Source organism: Cucurbita pepo, chromosome LG11, assembly GCF_002806865.2.
Source record: "Cucurbita pepo subsp. pepo cultivar mu-cu-16 chromosome LG11, ASM280686v2, whole genome shotgun sequence".
In the NCBI taxonomy this organism is placed as follows: Eukaryota; Viridiplantae; Streptophyta; class Magnoliopsida; order Cucurbitales; family Cucurbitaceae; genus Cucurbita; species Cucurbita pepo.
In genome coordinates, this window is record NC_036648.1 from 3,867,879 (window position 1) to 3,889,496 (window position 21,618).

Here is a 21,618-nt window from a genome sequence, read left to right on the forward strand (position 1 = left end):
AGAAATAAGATTTATCTCTTATGTCCAACTCGTCAAGCTCATATACATGAAAAAAACACCGTCTCGTTGTTTCTAAAATAGAGAAAGTAGCTTTCTTACTTTAAGATTAAAAAAAAATGACATTCAAATTTATATGTAATAAATTTTATCTTATCCACAGGAATCCACACCTAACAGGAGGGCATTCTTCCGCCTTGTCCCACTAACATAAATATATTTTTAAAATTACCCACGGAAAATCCGATCATCACAAAAATAAATAGGAAAATTTTGCAAATGAAATAAATGGCTGGGATGGAAATAGGAAAAGCTCCCGTCTCGTAGACATCTCTACTAATAGATACAATTGAGTTCAGAAACCTATACAACACAAAACTAGGAGTTTATGGACCAATTGACAACGTTATTAAAAGGTTAGAGAACAAACAAACACAAAACACAAATTCCATAATTGAACGACCATTGTATAACACCATTTTAAGAGTCACCCTAAACTCACCATAAATTATCTTGTGTTGAAATGGTGACCGGCAGCGATTAAATTACAAAACATGACACCTTATGAATTTTTCTCATACCATCACATAAGAAACATATAAACAAATTAAGTAAAACCCAACGCACGTTTTACCAATCCTTAAGCAGTTCACTGGCAACGTCCTTGTAGCTCACTTTCTTCTTAGCTGGTTGCTTCTCCTCAAGAACAGAACTGCTGCTGCTGCTACTTTTAGTTTCACTCATTCCTAGACTTGGAACCATATCTAATAACATGGCCTGAAGAGGATCAGTCATGACTTCAAGCTTTTCAGAATTTTCAGAATTCTTGGATTTGGGGTCAGCAACATCAATTTGTTCAATGGCCTTCCCCTTTTGTTTCCAATCACAGTCTTCTAGCATTTTAAGCTCCTCTGTTTTTGAGTTATCCTTGCATACTGTTCCAACATTTCCTCTCTCCATTTCAGCTTCTTCTGCATTCGTTTTCACATCAGTATAGTCACTGCCGTCCCCCTTGGCTATACGTGCCCGAGTTCTTCGAACTTGCTCCACCTTTGCTTTCCCTTTTTGTGTGTTCCTTTCAGGACTTCCTCTTTTATTCTCGACACATTTCTCGTTTTCCAGCATTCGAAACTCGTTCTTTCCTAAGCTTTCACTGCAGAGTGTTCCAATATTTCCAGTTTCTGCATTTGTCTTTTCGTTAGTATGGTCACTGCTGTCTGATTCAACTTCATTTATTTTTGCAGGCCCCTTGGTTCTTCGGGGCAAAACTCTTCGAACTTGTTCGATACTCGATTTCCCTTTTTGCATGCTACTTGCAGCAGGCCTTCCTCTTTTCTTTCCACCAGATCTCTTAGTTGAATGTGAGAGCATGTGTTGTCCTGAAGCAGATTCATTTCCTCCCAGATCTTTATACTCCTTGGAAGCAGAAGGAATTTGCTGATTGTCTATATTTTCTGAGGCCGATGGTGTCTCAGAGCCTATTCCAGAGTTTCTGCGGAAGCAGAGAGAAGAAAAGGCAACAATGTTATAGTAAAGATGCCATTCCAGAACCAAATGACGCCTGTATATCTATTAAAGAAATCCAACTTCAAAAAAAAGAAAAAAAATCTGAAGATACTAATGTCAATAGAATTAGATTTAGATTCAGATTTCGAGTAAATTTCAAAACTAAATGCATGATTGTGTATAAACTTTTTCCGATTTCATCACTTGAAATGCTCGAAAAGTTATCTCAAGTTCTTGTGTTCAAACTTACAACTTTTCGATCGACTTTTTCGTATTGGGATTCAAGCTATATGCATCTTCTTGCAACCTTTGGGCCCTCTCCAAACAGTCTTCCAACCACTGATGTGCAACAATATGAGTCTTATCCTTCAACATGACATGTTTATCTGCTTCATTGCAACTGCAAAATGATACGTAAATAGTCGTGAATTCAAGCAAGAAATAAAGCCGTCATCTTTTAAACATAATCCAGTTTTAAAATGAAATCTGTGAACTAGGCTCAGAAACAAGTTAAGATAGTCATAAGATCAAGGGAGAAAAGCATTGTATCATACATGAAGTCGTATATCCAAAATATGGATTATTTCAGTAAGTAATGTAAAGATCATCATATTGACTTCACATACCAGAAAACAACTATAAAGGTTCTTTTTTTATTCCCGCCCTCTCGCCCTCTCTCAAACGAAACCACACTTTAATTAAGAAAACACTACGAAAATGTATTTTTTATGAGACTTAGTTCTTGCTTAGTACAGTTACACTACAACCGATGATGTCAAAATGCTACTGAATTCCATGATTATCATTTTCGTAGAGTCTCAACCAAGTTTACGTGACTAGAAACTTTCACACATTGAGCGAATACAATTATGTTGCACAGAATTCCATGATTATCCAAAGTAATTTTTCATTATAACACACCATCAGACATATTTAACATCAGGAGTAAAGGGTATAACATCGAACAATGGCCCACTGATGCATCACGTGACAGCATCTAACAGCATCCTCAAGCAACACACAAAAGAACATTAATGACAGTTGTTACCTTTTCAACACTGCTTCATATTTTACAGGCGGTCCAGGTATAAAGAAGACTACAATGTGGGTAGCAGAAACACGATCATCACTGACTTTCCCACCTCTGAAGGAAACTTCAACCTTCAACCTCCTTACTGAAAGCTCCAACAGGGCATCCCAATCAGATTTCCTACAAGAGAACGTTATCACGGAAATCCAACACTGTTATCAATATAATGTCAAAACTCATAGCTAAATCAGTTAAATTTGGCAGATTGGATATAGAGAACTTACAAAGATGGTTTTAAAGGATGAAAGTAAATTTGGCACCCAGAAAAAATACACCATTCATGTTTTGGACAATATTTTTCCCTGTAGTAGTCAATAGCTTTCACATCTTCTGATCTACTAACGTTGCTTAACAGCTGACAGAAATGAAGTTAGATGTCCATTGAGAGAAAGAGAGAGAGAGTAGGAAAAAAACCTGCAACCCCCAAGGTTATCCTGTAGAAAAAGGACTAGATAAGAGCTTTGGTAGGTGTACCTGTTTCAGGTCTGCAAGTTCAAGATCCCAGAAGTACGAGTCCGAAAATTCATCAATTTCCTCCTCCAATTTTTTCTTTGAGTGATCAGAGAGAAAGAGAAAATGCCTAGAAAAGCATGAATTTTGAACATTGTAATATACAATTAACAAGCGGAGGATTTTCCAAAACAACTGATGAATAATGTGGCATTACTTGGGCATTAGAGGTAGTAGTTTCTTCTGGGAACAACATTCCAACACCCAAGAATAATGTATAACATCTCCATGACGTTTGGCAGCCTCATATTTGATGCCTGTTAAATTTCTCCACTAATTAAGTTGCAAAAGCACGTGCATGTTCAAAACATGTGAGTGACAATTATGTAGAGCTGGATATGTGATAAGCGTTTGAAATCAGAGAGAGACAGAGACCTTTGCTATCAGCTGCAACAGAGTGTGTAACAGAATTATTCAAATTCATAGAGAATGTGCCCCCATTCTCCACTATCAATTTGTGCAAGGAATCGAGAGAATGGGTTGGAGGCACATTAACAATGTCTGCATATGTCAAGGTTCAAAATCAACATATCTTCAAACGCGACAAAAGAATGCAAGTTTCCGAGCATCTTTAACATCATAAAAGCTCGTTACCACATTTTACTTCTCACATGTCTGCCCTTAAATATTTTCTAAAAAATCACTATGGTCTCAAGTAGTTTGCTTATTTCTTTTTGAACGTTGCCAAAATAAAAATTGTCAACATTCCCATCATGCAGCTCTATAGCTGAACGTACGGGCTTTAATACCCATTTAAAAGGCTAATGATTACTGCCACAATTTAACAAAGCAAGATGAATTCAAAACTCATAAATTTTAGGATACAAAATAACATATTCGAGAAAATCAAGGAGTCCCCTTTAATGCCTGAAATATCAGTCTGAAGTAAATGAGAAGGAACAACAGAAACACTCTTTTTCCTTCCCTTTCCAGTGGAATTAATGTACTTTCGTTTACTATCTTGCCAGCCACTATTATTTGTGCCCCTTTGTGTGGTACCATTACTTGAATGAACAAGCTCTACAAAAGCTGCAGCAAGGAACATAAATTGAAAAGTAGTTAAAAAAAACTGACAAGAACTGTTCGTGAAAGTTTAAAATTAACATTACGTTTAGCCAGCAGGAACATGATTGCTAAGTTTACTAAAGATTGGGCAATTTGCATGGAAGACTTCATCTAAAATGCTAAGTACAATTCAAAGTCAGGTAAGGACATATTTTTGTCCATGCATTGAAAGGTGCATCACCATTTCTTCATCAAGTAAAATCTCTGTTTCCTTACTAAGAGAAAAGAAAGCGCAACTAACAAGAAAAAAAAATTACAAAGACAACAATTTCCGGCCGTGGTAACCAGGCAATTCTGTGTTTACATGTTAAGTCAGGAAAAATTCCTGTACACATACAGAAAGATGTACGACCATTTTTTTTCATCATGTAAAATCTCTGTTTACTTAAAAATTGCAAATTACAGAACATTTTCAGGTGTAATCACCAGACCTCAATCATATAATATTTGCAAGAGAAGCATGAGTACAGAATACAAGTGTGTTATTTTAGAGTTTAGTTCAATTAGCCATTTAAGGGAGGCAAGAGAAAAGCTTCATGGTTTTGCAATTATATTTCTCTTGCTCTCAACATTTCTCAACTCCACACTCTTTCTTCATTTTCTCTTTCTTATCCTTTCCGGGTTGACTTTTCACTGCTAAATGGATCTTTCTTATATAAGTATTTTATTTCTCATTTCAGAGCGTGGATCAATTGTCCTCTTCTCTTGTAGCCATCTGTTTCTCTTATACCGTCACATTGTTGTTTTCTAAAAAGACTACAGCTATAAATGTAATTTCCCTACAAAAGATAGTGATACCTTGGCAATCTATTGATGAAATGGATAAAGGGAGACAACTGCGATGGTACTACAATTTTAACCGTGGGTTTTGTTATCTATCAAGATTGAAGTAAATTTGTTAGAGAGAGCGTTCAAAAATAGTATCTCTTACATTGAACATCAAGACATTCATGCCAAGGTTTGTCATATCGAACACGTTGTATGCGTGGAAATCTTAGGCTATATGGTGCTGCAAAGACCTAGAACAACATAAATCAATAAAACCAGGTCATTAAGTAGATATTTAAAGCAACAGTTCTATATGATTCTAAACATCTCAGTGATTCCTGGAGAATAACAGCAGCTAAATAAGCAGAAGAATTAGCAATTGCGGTCGAAAAACACACCTCAGATTTTATAGTTCGTATATCACTGGTAATGGAAAGTATGATTGACCTGTAAAATCAATGAAATTGAGGCATAAAAGATTACATTCTGTCTACCATCAAAAGCTTTATGAGTATGGCAGAAAAATTATTAAGAATGTTAACTTCTCAGGGCTTTCAATCCAAACATCTGGTCTTTCTTTTGAATTATTTGTAACTTGGTAAAAGCTGGGTGCAGTCTTCCTTGGATATTCACTTTTCCTAACAACAGACAGCAAGTACTTCAAAAGATATATCAGAATATTGTAGCTTAAAAATAACAGATTGACAACGTCTAACAAATTGTGTCCAGCAACAAGCAAGAACCGAAGCTCAATCTATGATTGCAACGCTTAATCTGGTTTTGAGGCTGAACTCCAAAACGAAGATGAAACCATTTTAACCAATTACAAGCCATACTCTGAATTTCATAAGAATTATAAATCAGGGTTTTTCTAACTTCAGGATGTTCTTATATTCAGATATTTTGGTCTTATCTAAACTGATTAGATAGCATTATTTTAAATTAACATTTTGCAGATAATTCTTGTTCGACTGAATATTGGGCATTCATATTTAGTTCAGAATCTTCGGATTCTATTAGCAACTTTACCAAGTCCCCATTGTTCACCAGATCTTTCTTCTCACCAATTTCCCATACACATCATAAATATTTGCAGGCTTGTAGGCACAATCCCTCAGCCCATTCCCCTCTCTTCATTTCATTAGCTAGGATTGTTTAGGCATGTGCTCCAATTATTCAAAAAGAAAGAAGAAAAAAAAGTGACGTCAGAACTACGGAAGCACCACCCAATTTATTTTTGAATGCACAATATTTTTCTACAGTAATACTACTTGAATTAAAATATCAATTTCTTCCCAATCATATCCATAAGAACTATTATGAAATATCAATTTAATGTGAAACACATAGAAGAGGTTAAAATGAAAGATCACATGGGAACCCTACAAACTTAGGGTGATTAGGACCTATTAACTCAGGCAGCATACTTTGGTTATCAGAACAGTTCCCAATTCATACCGAAAATAAGGCTTCAGTTTATTTACAACAGAATCTAACTCCTCATCAGTAAGTCCAGTTCCTACTCTGCAGAAGGAAATAAACCTGCAATTTAAAGAACCCATTATTCAGCACCACGTTCTAATGTACTTATTTTAAAAATAAAGATATTTTGAAACATGTAGTAGAGTGGTTAACCCGAACTGAGTAATGATCATTGCCTTTTCCATCCTTTGGCATTATCTTAAGTAAACAACAAATTATATTACAAACAATTTCATATTAAAATAATTGTAGTGTCTGGAAGTTCTACTTAAAAGACACATCAATAATTTTTGTCTAGCTGTTACTTATATCTAGATATTTAATTCATTTTGATGGCACTTCAAAGAATCCATTTTCTTTAATTTTGGAATCCAAAAGCCTTTTTTTCTTTCCATTTGATGAAAACCTGTATTATATTAACAAGAGAAACAGGTACAGTCCAAGAACTGGGGGAAGGAGGGAACCCCCACCTAAACAAAATAAATACTAATGAAGAGTTTTCCAATTGCTTATAACCATGGAAAGATTGTAGTCACAACAGAACTTCCTGTGATTAAGATGCCACCAAGAAGAGGTGCGCTGTACATTCCAACGGAAAAAAATCAAAAGTAGAGGACTTATCTTTGAAGGGGAGAAGATTCCATACCAACCAAATATTGCAAACGAGAGCTCTAGCAGCAAAATTACACAGAAATTTAGCTCTCTTGGGTAAATTCCAGCCCGTAACCGACTATCAATTTTCTTGGGCAAGCAACAACAGAAATAAAGAATATTCATCAGGAAAGACCAACTTCAAGCAGAGTGGATAAATGTGTGATGAATGGACTCATTGCTCTCTAAACAAAGATTGCAAACAGAGGGGGAGAGAGCCCAATTTCTACACTTCTTTTGGAGCATCCTGGGTATTTAAAATTCTGTGAGCCACAGACCACAAGAAGATCTTGACTTTCTTTGGTATTCTGAAATTCCAAATAGTGGAAATAAGGGGAGATTGAAAAGATGAGGTTAAATCCAATAGCTTCAAAAAGGCTGATCTGGTGAAAAACACTCCACCTCCAAAAAGGCTGATCTGAGCTCTTCCTTGGTTCTCCATAATTCCTCTAAGTACCGGTATATGCTTCAATGGCCTATCTCCTGAAAGTTCCTCTATGACTCTATCATTTGTCTAACTTTTGCAACTATCTTTCCATATCATGAGTTATAGTTGCCTTATATTAGTCTGTCAAGAGGTAAAGTTGACCTGATCTTGTACATTGCTCCTCAGATCATATACATATATCTTCTTGTTTTTTATTTTTTATTTTATGAGAACCAAGAGAGTACAATATATCATACTACATAAGTTTGTTCATTCCTATGCAACAAACGAAGAATAAAGTTTTAAAGGTCAGATAGAGATATTAATGCAATTACTCCTCGGTCGTTGTTTCTAGATTTCAAAAGAATAATAACACAACACTTTTGTAGCTACAAGCTATTGACATGAGAATCTTACCGTCTGGGATATGCATTTGAGGGTGGACGCTCAGCAAGACCCATTAAAAATTGAGCGACCTTCATGAATTATATGTTAGACTTGATCTTCCAAGAAAACGCATCACACTTATTATCTAGAAAAGCTAACCTCCCCACCCCGCCGTCCAGAGCCATAGTAACCTCCTATTATCGATTAACAAATATTAAGATAAAGATGAATTATATCCAAACAGACTGAAAAGCAAAAAACTTCAGACCTATGATGAGGGCATCCAAGTCAGATCCTGCATGAATGTAGTCAGGCTTTAATTTTAACCACTTCCCACTCCGATCACCAGGTTCCCATTTAGAACTCAGGTCCTTAATAACAATACCTTCATCTCTGAGGAAGAATGTCCAATAATAATCTTTTGTTCTCAGAAAATTAACAAATATAAAAGAACTTGGAAGACAGTAGACTTAATAATATTCAACCATTATGTAGTAAATTATTTGTAGCGGCTGCAAAAAAGATACCTATTTTCAATGGTACTCTTAAAGAACCTTTCCACGTCATCAACATTATAAGCTCTGATTGACCAAGAAGGATCCCCTGCATGACAGCCCAGGTATGATGCATCATCTACACAGACCTACTCCCTTTAAATTATTGCACAGGCCTTATAATATGTCTAAAAGTAGAGTTCTTAAACATTTATATGAAAGAATTAGGAACCCACGTGAAAAAAAGAGTTCATAATCAATTACATCCAGATTATGTGTATACCTACCCTCACAAGTCAAGGGCAGATGTAACTTCTTTATCTATACCAGTGATCCTCCTAGGCCCTCTGTTAACCCATCCAGTCATCATTTTCCTTATTTGCTCCTATTCACCCCCTATTACTTGACCTACTTTATCCAGCAACAACCCCCAGCACGTCCAATACCAAAAGATTCTACAACACCGAATGTCAAACAAAGTAAAGAGTGTCCTATTGCTCTTCACAAAGGTAAACAGGTACACCTATCCTTTTCCGTTATTTCCTCTTTTGTGTTCTATAACCATTACTAATTTTCTACATGCTCTGTTGGTGTATCTCTTGATTCTATCTCTATTCCTAAGAGTATTAATGAGGCCTTGCCTCATGCTAATTGGTATGATGCAATGGTAAGGTGAATGTCTCAGATAATGATTATGCTCGGATTTTGTATCTTTTCCAAAATGAAAGATGACTATTCAATGTAGATGGGTGTTTTGCAATCAAGGTCCACCCTCATGAACCTGACAAAATCTCACTGCCACATGAATGAAACTTGACCATCTTTCAGAGACTCAGAATAGTCATATAACGTGTAGTATATATTTAACATAAACTTGCCTATAATAAAATCTAGCGAACAGAGTCATGTTGTGTAATGAACGCTATGGCCAAAGAGATAAAAAATAAAAGAATGAAACCCTAAGTAGACAAGATTAATTACCGAATACACATGAATTGAATTGAACATATAAGATGAGATGGTCAAGTCCAACAGTGTATGTTGTAAGATGAAAAGAATAAAGAAAATAGAATAATAAGATAATAAAAAACAAGCCCCATGAAACCAATTTAATTATTTACCAGGCATAGATTTCTTTGAACATATTAGACAGAACAAAAATAAGGGCGTCAAATTGATGAGTCTTTTACCAGCACAGTCACTATTAAGACCACCATTAGGTACTAAGATTTCCAATTGACCCTTCACAGGCTTGACAACACCTCTGAGAAGCTCGTGCCTTTCTTTCAAACTCCTGTGAATAACACTAGTATCTCCAACATAAAGAACATCAAACGCGACATCTGTTCATTCTTGTTAAGATAAAAGACTCATAACTTCAATTATTGTGATATAAATTCATAAACATATTTTGTCAACCATTGAACAGAACCTTAAAGTTTGGTACAGGAAATAAAAGGATACAGCATAACTGCACAATGGGAGGGGAAAGACAACAAATACCACAAGTCAAAATACTATCTAGCAGGAATAGTTCACAAGAAAGCGTAAAATATCGTAAAGGAACTAGGAAAACCTGACGATTGCTGTCAAATCCATCCTTTGCTGCCCTCGCTGCAATTGAGGTGAAAGGAGTGTGCATATATAAGCAAAAATATATATGGTCAATTTCCAGTTTTATTTATGCAGATTTCGATCCTTAATTTAAATTTAGATTGTGTGATTGTCAACTTGTCACAAAATAGAAGCTAAAAAATCAAAGCTAGACTACCTATTTCCTGGTTTGAGCCAAACTCTGCAAAACGGTTTAAAGATTTATCCCACACCAACATTTCACCATCAAGTATACACCTACAAATATTCCAAGGGAAAAGTTACTATTCTACAAATTCATAATGAACTTTAACATGCAGCATAAAATACTCTTACGAAATAAAATATATGCATATATGCAGCATAAAATACAGTAACCTCTTTTGTCTGTCCAATTTAAAGAAAGGAAGTAGTCCGCTAGAAGATCAGCATTAGGAGTGCAAACACATGATTACACATGCATCATTTTTTTAAATTAAAAAACTTATACAAGAAGTTAGATGTCATGTTAATAAAAATGTCAGAGCCTTTTTGTGTCCCACTCATTTGGATGGAAAGAAAGTAGAGAATTTTTCACAATAAATAGAAATATATAGATAACTTAAAGAGTCCTTGTCCACAAGGGCTTTTCAAAAGAACTTTTTAGTACCCATACTGCTTTGTTTAATTAATCTCAGATTGGAAACCCTCATTTAATAACTTTCTTTGATGGTAGTTTCCTCTACCATAGCCTCTAGTTCTTTTCTTTCCTTTCTTCTTTTTTTTCTTTTTTTTCCTTTTTTTTTTTTTTTTTTTTTTTTTTTTTTTTTTTNTATTATATTATTACTATTTTTTTTTTCTGTCTTTTCATCATTGTGAATATGACGTCTCACAAACAACTCACGCTACTTCAAGAATGTAGGAAAAAAAACAACTCCCAAGTATTAGAATATACCTAGTGGCAAGAACATTTTGAACAATAACATCAGACATTCCATGTCCATATTCTGAGTGATCGAGAAAGTTCCTGAAGATGAGCAATAAAGAAAGAAATCATAAATAATTAAAACAAGAACAATGCAAATAAAGTAGCAATTGTTCCACATTAGTCATACTAAAGGACCATAGATGTAATCATGTAGACCAACCAATAATGCCTTTTTTTTTTAATTTCCATGCACAGCTAGTTGAAATGGAAGCATAATTTGTATGAGATTCATGAATGGTTTCTCATAAATGAAAAGAAAAATTATGAAGATAGGAAATAATCGAACTCTACAATAAAGAGTCCAAAAAGAACTATACGCATTCACCTTGAAAAGTAGTGTATTTCAGTTCCATTCTTATGAATTTGAATACGGTCACCATCAAACTTGCATTCGACTACAACTTCCTTCCCATGAAGCTGAAGAGCCAGAGAGAAAGGTATAGAAGGTGAGCATACAACATAAAATTTCTAAGTAAACTTGATATGTGCATGATATAGAAAAAGAAAATCATCAATAACTCTCGACAATTTGAAGATTTTAAGTAACAGCTTAAGCTACGAACAAACTCAGAAGACAAATAATATAGAAATAGTTTCAGTTACACAATACCTTTTTCCATGCAGCATTTGCATTGGACACTCTTGAAGCCAACTGAGGTCGTACAGCTTTACCAACTTCAATGTCCTTCAAAATCACAGTAAAAGAAGTCAGAGGTCTTTTCAATTTCTTCACCAATTGACAAAAAAGATATCAATCTCTCTCCCACTTTCAATTCATCCTCACGACTCTCTTATTGTTCATTAATCACTTCCTTCTTTTCTCATCATTTCATGCTTCTCTCATTCACACATTAAGGAAGTCATCTGCCAGTCACATTGTTTGCATGATTGATAATTTTCATCAACCTTACTATTTGTTTTTAATACATTGAGAATAAATCTTTTGAAGTTCCATTAAATAAAAAATAATGAGCTATGTGTAAGGACACTTTAGTTTGAACATGTTCACACAAAGACACTTATCACACTCGATAAGTGCTTATCCGCGGATACATACTGAATAGGCGAATGCCTGATGCATACCAAATAATTGTGGACGCGTAAGAAACTCCAATCAGTTAAATCAAAAGTTAAAACTTTTTCTACAGGGAAAATCTAGAAACTCCAATCAGTTAAATGCTACAGGGAAAATCTAGAAAAGTTAAACTTTTTCTTTCCTTTTGCCTGGTAAGAAACAAGTTAAATGAAAGGTAAAACCTGTAAAGTTTAGAGCATAAGAGAAACTCAAATCAGAAAGCCAAAAAGATCAATAAAAACACTGCTCAATTGACAAAAATCAAAGATAGAAAATAACCAAGGGAAACCTATGTTAAAGTAATCCAAGAGAAAGATTTAGCTCTGCATCTTGAACAGACCTGACGCTTATGCCTTTGTCTACGATCCCTTAGTTTTTCACAAACCAATTTTAAGTCACAAGTGACATTGAATAAGTCTTCTGCATCTGGATGAAACTCATGAAAAATGCTTTTTTCACTGACTCCCAGTTTCAGATCTACAAGATATACAAAATTTAAAATAATATATAGCTTGGATGAAAATTTCATAGTTGTAGCAAAAATAAATACATTTAGAACCTTTGAGGATTATCATGACAATCCATTTCATTTCCTGTGCATTTGTCTTCTGTATAAGAGTAGACAGAACTGCGGTTTTCTCTGCTCTGTATTTAAAACCATCACATACAACAGAGAAATACAAAGTAAAAACATATTTAGATGGAGACACGGTGTAATGAGATTATGCTAAAACTCGACACTCAGATAGCACAATACATTTTCTTCAGCCATGAGAAAATCTAAAAACAAGACAAATTACATGAGATTCATATTGTTGCAGAAAAATATGAAAAATAAAATGTCAAACTAACACTTCAATCCTAAGAAGCATGGATACAGATACAAGTCATTGATATGACACGACATGGATATGACAACACATCATCTTTTTTAAATCTAGGACACGAACAAAACAAGGACATGTTTATTAAAATATATATTTTTAAACTATAAATCATTTTTATTTTTATACAAAAAGGAAAATCGAAGTCAATTGATTTATGCATTTATATGCTCAAAAATTAGTTTAATATAATTCGCTCTTAAAATTTATTATTTTTGTCATATATATGTCTATTTAGTATCTTAAACAAGTGTTTAATGAATGTATAATAAATGTTGGATCTACTCTGACTTTGTACAACTAATGTCTAACACATCTATTGCACTAACAAGTGTCTGCGTGTTCACCCAAGTGTTGGACACAAACACATTAACCAAACTAATTTCAGTAGGTTACAATTTGGTTCTAGTCCTTGGGAAACTTATAAAAAGTTACCGGTCTACTTGAACTTAATGGGCCGATCTATCGACAATTATTAATGTAATCTCCCATTGTAAACAACAATGAAAAATTAATGTGTTTGATTAGTGACTTACTGGATCTCAATTTGAACAATCATTCAAAATGTGTTTGATAGTATATTTATAAACCATAAAACTAGTTGTAGTTACAAACTAAATATTAGGTTGAAAATAAATTATTATTAACTGACTTATGAACATGTTTTACACTACAAATTTTGTATAAATTATTATTTAACATACAATTTATATTTTTGGGGAAAATATTTTTCTTGTTCCAGAAATGACTCAATAATGGGTAAATATAATACAAGAGATCCCAACCAAGGAATACTAACTATAAAAAGGATGTGAGATTCATAGACATTTCATATATCAACAGTTCATCAAAGAAACAATGCTCTCGCCCAACTGCAGTTACATTTACAAAAGCTCTACAAAGCACATGATTTAAAGTATTAAAAACTAAGGTGTGCTTAATCGATATGTATAATCCAGCTTGAGCTATTGAGTGCAATCCACCAACTCTCGGCGCCCTTCACTTTCGTTTTATTTTCTCCCATCTCCAATTTATTTTTCCAACTCACCTATCTCTCTTGATTCCTATTGTCTTCTCCCTGTGTTCTTCCCTTTCCTCGTTACTTCTGTTATGTTGTATATTCTTGTTCCTTCAGTAATTTTTAATCGTTCATGTTTGAAGTCATTTCATACAAGTGTGGCCATTTATAGAAGCCATTTTCTCTTCCTTTGTCTAAGATTAGCATTGACATATATGTAAGATCAAGTATTAGGTTTAACCTGTTTTCGGTTAAAGCCAAACGGTCCAGCAAATCATTCAACTCTTTAATTAATAGACCACCAGGGGTCATTCCTTGCCTGCGCTGCAATACCTATAGCAGCAAGAAAAAGAAGATAATAAATCGACTCACAAGTAAATCACAAAAATTTAGGCCATATCATTCATTTAAGACCTCTAGTTCACCAAATTTCAAGATACAAATGTATGCTCATTATGACTCAACAATCAGCCATTTTTAAGCATATATGCTCATTATGATTCAACAGTCGACTATTTTTAAATAATTCTGAAATTTCTTCGATAACATACAACTGATATTACATCAAGTTAAAGACAGAAAAGAAAGACTAAAAAAGTAAGCTAATCTAATCATCCATCTGAAGTTTAGGAATCAAAGATTACAAGAGTAAATAGACAGATATGCTAAATCGTTCCTGACAACTAACTTTCCTATCTAGCAATTAATAAACTTTGACACTAACTATTGACAATTATAATTTATTCAAAGACATTAAAAAGGTATTTGTAAAATTACGAAGTATTCCAACAGTCAACAAGTTAAAATAGAAAAAATGTCTGGAGCATCCGAATCTTGTGGAAATATCTAGAATCATATGTGAGGTTTCAAGGATGTCTGGAAAGCAGCAGCATTGAAGAAGCATTCTTGGTAATATTTTGGAAAATTGTTGAAACACACCCAAAAACCAAAATCTTATACGTAAATGACTGTTTTTCAGAAACATTGTGCTGCATTTCCTCCATTTCCAATTCATAAGTTAAGAATTGTCTAAAGTTATAGACATTTTCAAACAAAATTCAAGACATTAACTGGAACGTAATCACATAAAGCACAGAAATCGGCCAATAATTTGACTTCTAAGAACGAAGAAAAAAGAACAACGAAGACTCACCTCAGCCGCAACAAGAGCGAAATTACCGACATTAGCACCAGTCTTAGCACCACCTTTGCGCCAGTTGATAAGACGAAGAGCGTCCTCAGACTCTCTAGACATGCCAAGAGCGTCAATAAGGCAAGTGGCGAGTACAGACTCCTTGAGGCCATAGGTGCCGCGCTCTCGATCAAGGCTGGGCAGAATCAAGCGGATGGCAGAAAAATAGTCAGCAGGACTGCAGAAGGTGTCGATAAACTTACGAAACTTGGAACGCTTCTTGGCGGAAGACTTGCTTCGCTGAATCCAATCAAACAGACTTGAAAGCACACTGAACTTGATCAGTTCCGTCATGGGCAGAGAAGTTCTTGGTCTTCGCGGTTTGAGATTCTTCCCAGTGTTGGAGGTTGGAATTAGTCGCTCGGAGGTGGGAAGTCAGACGGTTCATGAATCATGTGCGTGGCTTGCCAGGGAAGATTTGCATTGCTACAATATTTTCTTTTTCTTTCTTTTCCTTCTAATAAATTCAAAATCTTTAGAACATAATTAATCAATTATATATAAATTTTAATTTATATTTAATAAAATGTATACTAAAATTTACAAACAGCTCTTCATTGTCCAACTCTAAAAAAATGAAAGTTGACTTCAATCCCAAAGTCTCAAAATGGGCCTAAATTACTATTTGGACTATATCGAGTTATATCGAGTCAACTCAACCGACTATATCAGGTCAACTCAACGAACTATATCAAGTCAACTCACCTCTCAATCTTGGACTCATCCCATATGGTCAAGGAGAATGGGCCTAAATTCCTAATTTACTATTTCGATTATATCATTCCCAATTTACTATTTCGATTATATCATGTCAACTCAACGAACTATATCAAGTCGGTTCGCACACGAGCAATGTAAGAAGAAGAAGAAACACTCGATCAAGCACTTCAAATCAAGGCGTCAGTCAAAGATGTAAAGGTACTCTACTCTTAAAATTTTCAAGGTAGATGTCTTGGTCATAGATATCGAAATATGATTCAAAGTATTATATATGATTTAAAGTTAACTCAACCTTGGACTCAATACGATTTAAAGTTAGCTACAACCATTGCACATGATTTACAAGTAGAAAAAAACCATTTTATCCTAATTTGTGTGTTTAACTTATTTATTAGACATCATAATGTTATTTCTAACCAGAAAAACAAACATGAACAATATGAACATTATTACAACCACAGCTACAAAATATTAGTACTATCATTACTAAACTGATTGTTACCATTTCAGCAACTCATAATTGTTACAATCGCACCACCTGCAAACGAAATCAATCCAGATGAAATCTCCCAACACAAGAAACCATAGAGAACAGCGCAATCAATAAAGGGCAACCAGCAAACAAGTGAAGTTCTAATACACATTTGTAGAAGCAGTTTGGGAAAGGAAGAGAATCCAAGTGGGTAATATAACTCAAATACATCATAAAACTGATGGCATTGTGTACCTAATGCCCTCTTTCAAATCCAATGCGACTTCTACCAGAGCTACCCCCCTCATACCCCTCCCGCATTGACGAACCAGCACCAGCTCTCATTGTCCCACCAGACCCAACCTTGTCCATAGCCTTCTTACCTTTCTTCACTTCGGTCAAGAATTGATCGAGTCCAAATGGATCGGCTTCTTCTACCTCTCTCTCAAACTCAACTGGCCTATCTCTAGGTCCAGACCTTTCTGCAGTGCCTGAAAACGACTTGTCTGGTTTGAAGCGATCCGTCTTCATTATCTTGTCTAACTGTTCATCAGCGCCGCCGTACATATCAGAATCAGCATCCTTTTTAGGTCTGTAAAGAGTTGAGAGAGTGGGCTGAGCAGTAAATAAGCCCTTGTCGTATATATTGTACTGGTCGTCGTTTGCGAATCCGGAGTCCATTCCTTTATCTTGGTTAAATAGCCTCTGGTCATACATAACTTCTCCCTCTCTACCTGCTCCAGTAGAAGCCATGCCAAGTGCAACCTTCTCGCTGATATCACGATCTCTGTCTCTTGTTATCTTACTCTTCTTTCCCATTGCTGCATCCTTAGCCTCCAACCTTCTTTCCCTTTCCCTCTCACGACGTCGTTCTTCACGAATCTTCTCCCGCTGCAACCGCTCTTCCCTTTCCTCCCTTGTCTCCTTTGGTAAATCCTTCTCCTTTTCTCGTACACGCTCAAACTCGCCTTTCATCTCAGAGGTATCTACTGTGTCTCTCTCAGATGGATAGGGAATTGTAGGAGGTGCAGCTCCAGTTCTCTCAGACCGGGCTTTCTGAGCTAATGCTCGAAGCTCCAGCTCCTTCTTCTCCTTCTGCTTCATAAGCATTTCTTTCTGAACCTTAGATCTCATTGCAACAGCTTCTCTTGCTTTCTGCTCTGCAACATACAGAGCTTCAGACAGCTTTGCGAAGTTATCGTTAATTTGAACTTCTTGAAGGCCTCTTCCATCAGCTGCAAGTCGTTTGTCAAGTGGGATTGTATAACCTTTTGGATTCTTCCAATTTGAAATACACGGTGGAATCTTCCAATCCTGCTGATCCTTCACGGTGACAGGACGAGGAGGGGAATGCATAACAGGCACAGGTGGAGACCCCGAAGCTCTAGGAACACGTTTATGCTTGAACTTTGGAGGCTCAAGTGGATCAACTGGCATCTCCACCATTCTAATTATTCTCTCCTTGGCACCTGAATTAAACGCAGCTGATTGTTGAGATGGCTTATACTTGATAAACTTCGAATCCGAGGAATGTTTGGCAACATTTTTAGGCTGCGCTGCACTCAATCTCACATTAACTATCTTTTCAAGTGCAGACTTCGTTTCCTCGGTTGTTTCTTCAATCTCTTTCTGCAACTCTTCATCTTCATCACTCACTTCATCATTTTTCAAAATCTTTGGAATGAGATCTTTATGTTGCGAATACACAATCTTTTTAGCATTTTCATTCTGCTTGACAATAGCATCATACGCAACATTCCCATGAGCATCAACTGTAATAGGAAGGATCTTGGATCCAGGCTTCGATGATTTGTCTCTACCCATATCAAGTGGGTATTGAGCAATGTGAATCTCTGGAAAAGCACCACCATCTCCAAAATCCTCTACTTTCCTTGGAACAAACCCACCACGCTTCAAGTAAGGCGGCACCGGATTTGCCTTGATAACAGAAGTTTGCTCTGCTTCTGAGGAACTAAAACGCTGCTTGAACCATGGATCACTAGAATGATCATAGTGAGTTACAGTGGTTGACTTTACAGCAGGAAGAAGGTCTTTCAGAGTTGCCATGCCTTTTAACTACCTAAAAGGATCAGCAGAGCCAGTGAAAACCAATTGTTTCAAAAAAAAAAAAAAAAACATGCTCTTAACCATTGAAGGTAAGAAAGCTAACAAACACCTTGATCCAAAATAACCCCAACCCAGAGGTTGATATTGCTGAAAATTAAGAATTAACATCTCATACAAACAAGAAGGCTTGAAATTAAAGAAACCCAATTAAACTCTAACCTAAATAAAATAAAAACCAAAACAATAAATTACAACTTCAAACGGAAAAGAAAGAAAATACGGTGCAGCAGCTAGATTGGAAAACCTCCGAAATCCTTCATATCCATCAAGATCGAGAGAGAGAGATGTTTACCTCAAAGTCGCAGCAGATGCAGAGTAAATTAGCCCAAAACCACAGAGTCAAGCGGTTAAAATATGAGAGAACTCGGCCAAAAAGTGAGATTGTCTAGTGAGAGGGATTGTTGGACGGCGGGGACTGCAAGAGCGAGAGACGACTGTGGAATAGATAACGGAGGTTGGAGTAAGTAGCTGATAGAAAGCTTCGAATGGGCTCAACGGCGGATCGAGCGAAAGGGGAAGAAGAACTTGGCAAGTATTGATTTGCAAAGATTGGATCAAAAAGGGAGGGTTCGAGGGAGAAGCGAGAGGGCAAACGGAACTTAGGGCTCGAACGGGTCAAGAATGGGGAAAGGTATCGGGTCGAACCGGATGACTGTCAAATCCGTGATTTTGGTCTTCGGATTGGATCGGATCGGGTCGATATGGATCCATCATCTAAGCCTCTTGTATTCATTTGGTAGGGGTTTAGTGGATTGAATTAGAAAATTAATTAAAAATAAAATAAATATATCACCAATAAAAAAATATATATAATATTAAAATTAACAATAATTTTTTATTTATTAAGTTTAATTTAATATAGTTTAAGAAAATTCATGAACTAATATAATCTATATAATTGAATTTTCATAATGAACCCATAAGTTCATATCCTAACTTAAATAAGTCAATTTTAAAAGATAAAAAAAACAAATGAGCACATTGGACCACTTTGTACTCACATATCTCATACTAAACCTCATCGCTCCTAATTTTGTTCATTGTTTGAGTGGTTTTGCTATATTTTTATTAATTATTTTATAGTTTTTATCCCTTTTACTTTTACTTTTATGAATTCAAGAACATGGAAGATTCGAATATATAACATATGTTTTAATCAATTGAGTTAGGTTTATAATAATGATTTACGTGGAATGAATTAGATGAAGCTAAAACTGAAATAAAAAACTACTTGAATGAAAATCGATTATAACGAAATTAACTCACATAGAAATGATAATTCTTTCGTGTTGTTTTTTAGGAGTTATTTGAAATCAAAATCAATTAGAGATTAGGATTTCAAATTAGGACGTTCTAGTAAATGTCATCCACGAGAATGAAATTTTAGTTCTAGTTCTCATTCCGTCTAAATGTAAATGCGTCTACGGTTGGTTGAACAATTTTTTATAATGGATGAATTCAAAAAGTAAGAAGAGATCTATACATTCATTCACTTATTTATAAAAACTTAAAAGAAAAAATTGTTTTCCATTTATCTTTATCGAGCTTAGGATCATGGCTTGTTAAAGATCACTTTATGTTAAATACGGGTAATAATGAGATGCAAATTATTTAATTAGTTTTTATTTAATAATTTGAAAAGCTAGGTTCGAAGGCTTGGAATATGTAAAGTTAAGAGACCAAGTAATTTTCTTTTTACTTATTTTTAAATCAAAGAGGAGTAATTGAATTTGTAAATTATGCATAACGATCTATTAACCCCAATTCATGCTCTTTTTTTTTCCAGATATTAAAAGACCCTACCAATCTATTAACTTAAGAACTCTAAGATGCAGCCCAGTTTTTCAGTGTTTAAGTTAATTTGAATTCTCCAACATAACTGGGAAAAAAAAAGTGTCCTGAAAATTTGAGGACCTCAAGCGATTGATTGAACAAACCTAAAAACAAACACATTAACACTGAAAAAGAAAACACGAGACAAATCTACCCATCTGAATCAGATTCAATATGCCAGAGAGGGTAATAAAAACGCTTTTAACTACTTTAGGCTGACTTTACAACGACTACGTTCCAAAATAATTCATCCGTTATCTTAACAAGAATTAATCTGAAGCGGATGAAATCCGAGTGGGTACGATTCTGCAGATCAATCAGTTCAGAGCCTGAAGGTACTGTAGCCTCCTAACCCAGAAGATCCATATCCACCATATAATTGTGAAGATAAAGAGGATGAAGTATAGGATGAACCTCCAGCATCCAACTGGGAGTAAGATGACCTCATGCCTGAGGTGTCTAGCCTGCCATAGCTGCTGCTTGTTACTGGTTCCTTAGGAGCACTTACTGCTTCCTACAAGCCAAAAAGAATCGTAAATATGTAAACATTACCCTAATTTTTGCTCATCAACAGATAAGTCATAGAGCTATTTGAGTTGGGATAATTCTTGATGCGGGAGAATCACAATCCTTTTCTATCTTAAACATGTATTTGATGCTGAATAAGTAATGAAAACCGTCTATAGAAGAGAATTAAAAGAGGAATTCCTTTTCTTTTTTTATAAGAAACCCCCCTTCTTTCATTGAGAAGGATGAAAGGATATAAAAAAGCATTCAAAAAACGAATCCAAAAACCAAGCAACCCTGTCGCCCGTTTACAAATATGGGTCCCAAGCCTAAAGAATAGGCTACGCTGATAGTTACAAAATATATACATATATATATGTATCTACCTATATATACTGTGACTCATCCTAACATAAAAGCCAGGGGACATTTGTAGATGGTGACGATTAAATCTCTAGTTTTCAATGTTTTGTTTTTAAATCACTGACAAAAGACAGCCTAAGCTTCCATTCCAGCTATTTTTAAATATCTACCGTCACAGAAAGAACAGGGTAAAACTGCTTCCAATTTTTAAGTAGTGGAAAATGGCATTGAGATAACAGATCTCCATTAAGTTCAATTTCAAATTTATTTTCGACTTCAATTCAATTGACAATAATCATCAACAAACTTATGCACCACTAAACAACAACAGTAAGCATGGGTGAACTTTGAAAGCAACGAGTTCTATGGAGCATTTGAAAGATACTAGATCTATGTTACAAATAGGCTCTTCTCTCTCCTCTCCTCTCCTCTCCTCTCCTCTCTCTCTCTCTCTCTCTCTCTCTCTCTCTCTCTCTCTCTCTCTCTCTCT

At 35.3% G+C, this 21,618-nt stretch overlaps 3 protein-coding genes across 4 annotated transcripts in view; all 3 read right to left on the bottom strand.

Moving 5' to 3' along the window:
• Nucleotides 1-444: 444 nt before the first annotated feature.
• On the bottom strand, nt 445-15,543 carry LOC111805700 (DNA ligase 4). 2 transcript variants are annotated; one of them, XM_023690881.1, is made up of 27 exons: nt 15,068-15,543; nt 14,156-14,247; nt 12,572-12,657; nt 12,353-12,489; nt 11,548-11,622; nt 11,263-11,354; nt 10,905-10,976; nt 10,149-10,228; nt 9,954-9,991; nt 9,842-9,848; nt 9,568-9,720; nt 8,411-8,486; nt 8,152-8,276; nt 8,043-8,077; nt 7,914-7,972; nt 6,395-6,478; nt 5,479-5,568; nt 5,335-5,383; nt 5,100-5,187; nt 3,929-4,132; nt 3,479-3,604; nt 3,261-3,360; nt 3,068-3,173; nt 2,818-2,948; nt 2,552-2,713; nt 1,754-1,903; nt 445-1,489 (listed from the first exon to the last, which is right to left on the bottom strand). In XM_023690881.1, the coding sequence occupies exons 1-27, from the start codon at nt 15,398-15,400 to the stop codon at nt 628-630; spliced, it is 3,612 nt and encodes a 1,203-aa protein (XP_023546649.1). In that variant the 5' UTR covers nt 15,401-15,543; the 3' UTR covers nt 445-627. The 2 variants fall into 2 exon arrangements, with proteins under 2 accessions (XP_023546649.1, XP_023546648.1); XM_023690880.1 differs by having other exon boundaries at nt 5,479-5,574.
• Nucleotides 15,544-16,411: 868 nt separating this feature from the next.
• Nucleotides 16,412-19,030, bottom strand: LOC111805842 (SNW/SKI-interacting protein A-like). The gene is made up of 2 exons (XM_023691091.1): nt 18,718-19,030; nt 16,412-18,378 (listed from the first exon to the last, which is right to left on the bottom strand). Exon 2 carries the CDS (start codon nt 18,363-18,365, stop codon nt 16,554-16,556), a length of 1,812 nt encoding a protein of 603 aa, XP_023546859.1. The 5' UTR covers nt 18,366-18,378; nt 18,718-19,030; the 3' UTR covers nt 16,412-16,553.
• A 1,279-nt stretch (nt 19,031-20,309) lies between these two features.
• The window catches only part of LOC111805844 (RNA-binding KH domain-containing protein PEPPER-like), an 8,176-nt gene continuing 6,867 nt past the window's right edge, over nt 20,310-21,618 (bottom strand). Inside the window, exon 6 of the mRNA XM_023691093.1 lies at nt 20,310-20,772. Within this exon, the coding sequence (XP_023546861.1) occupies nt 20,581-20,772 (192 nt within the window). The 3' untranslated portion in view covers nt 20,310-20,580. The remainder of the gene's footprint in view (nt 20,773-21,618) is intronic.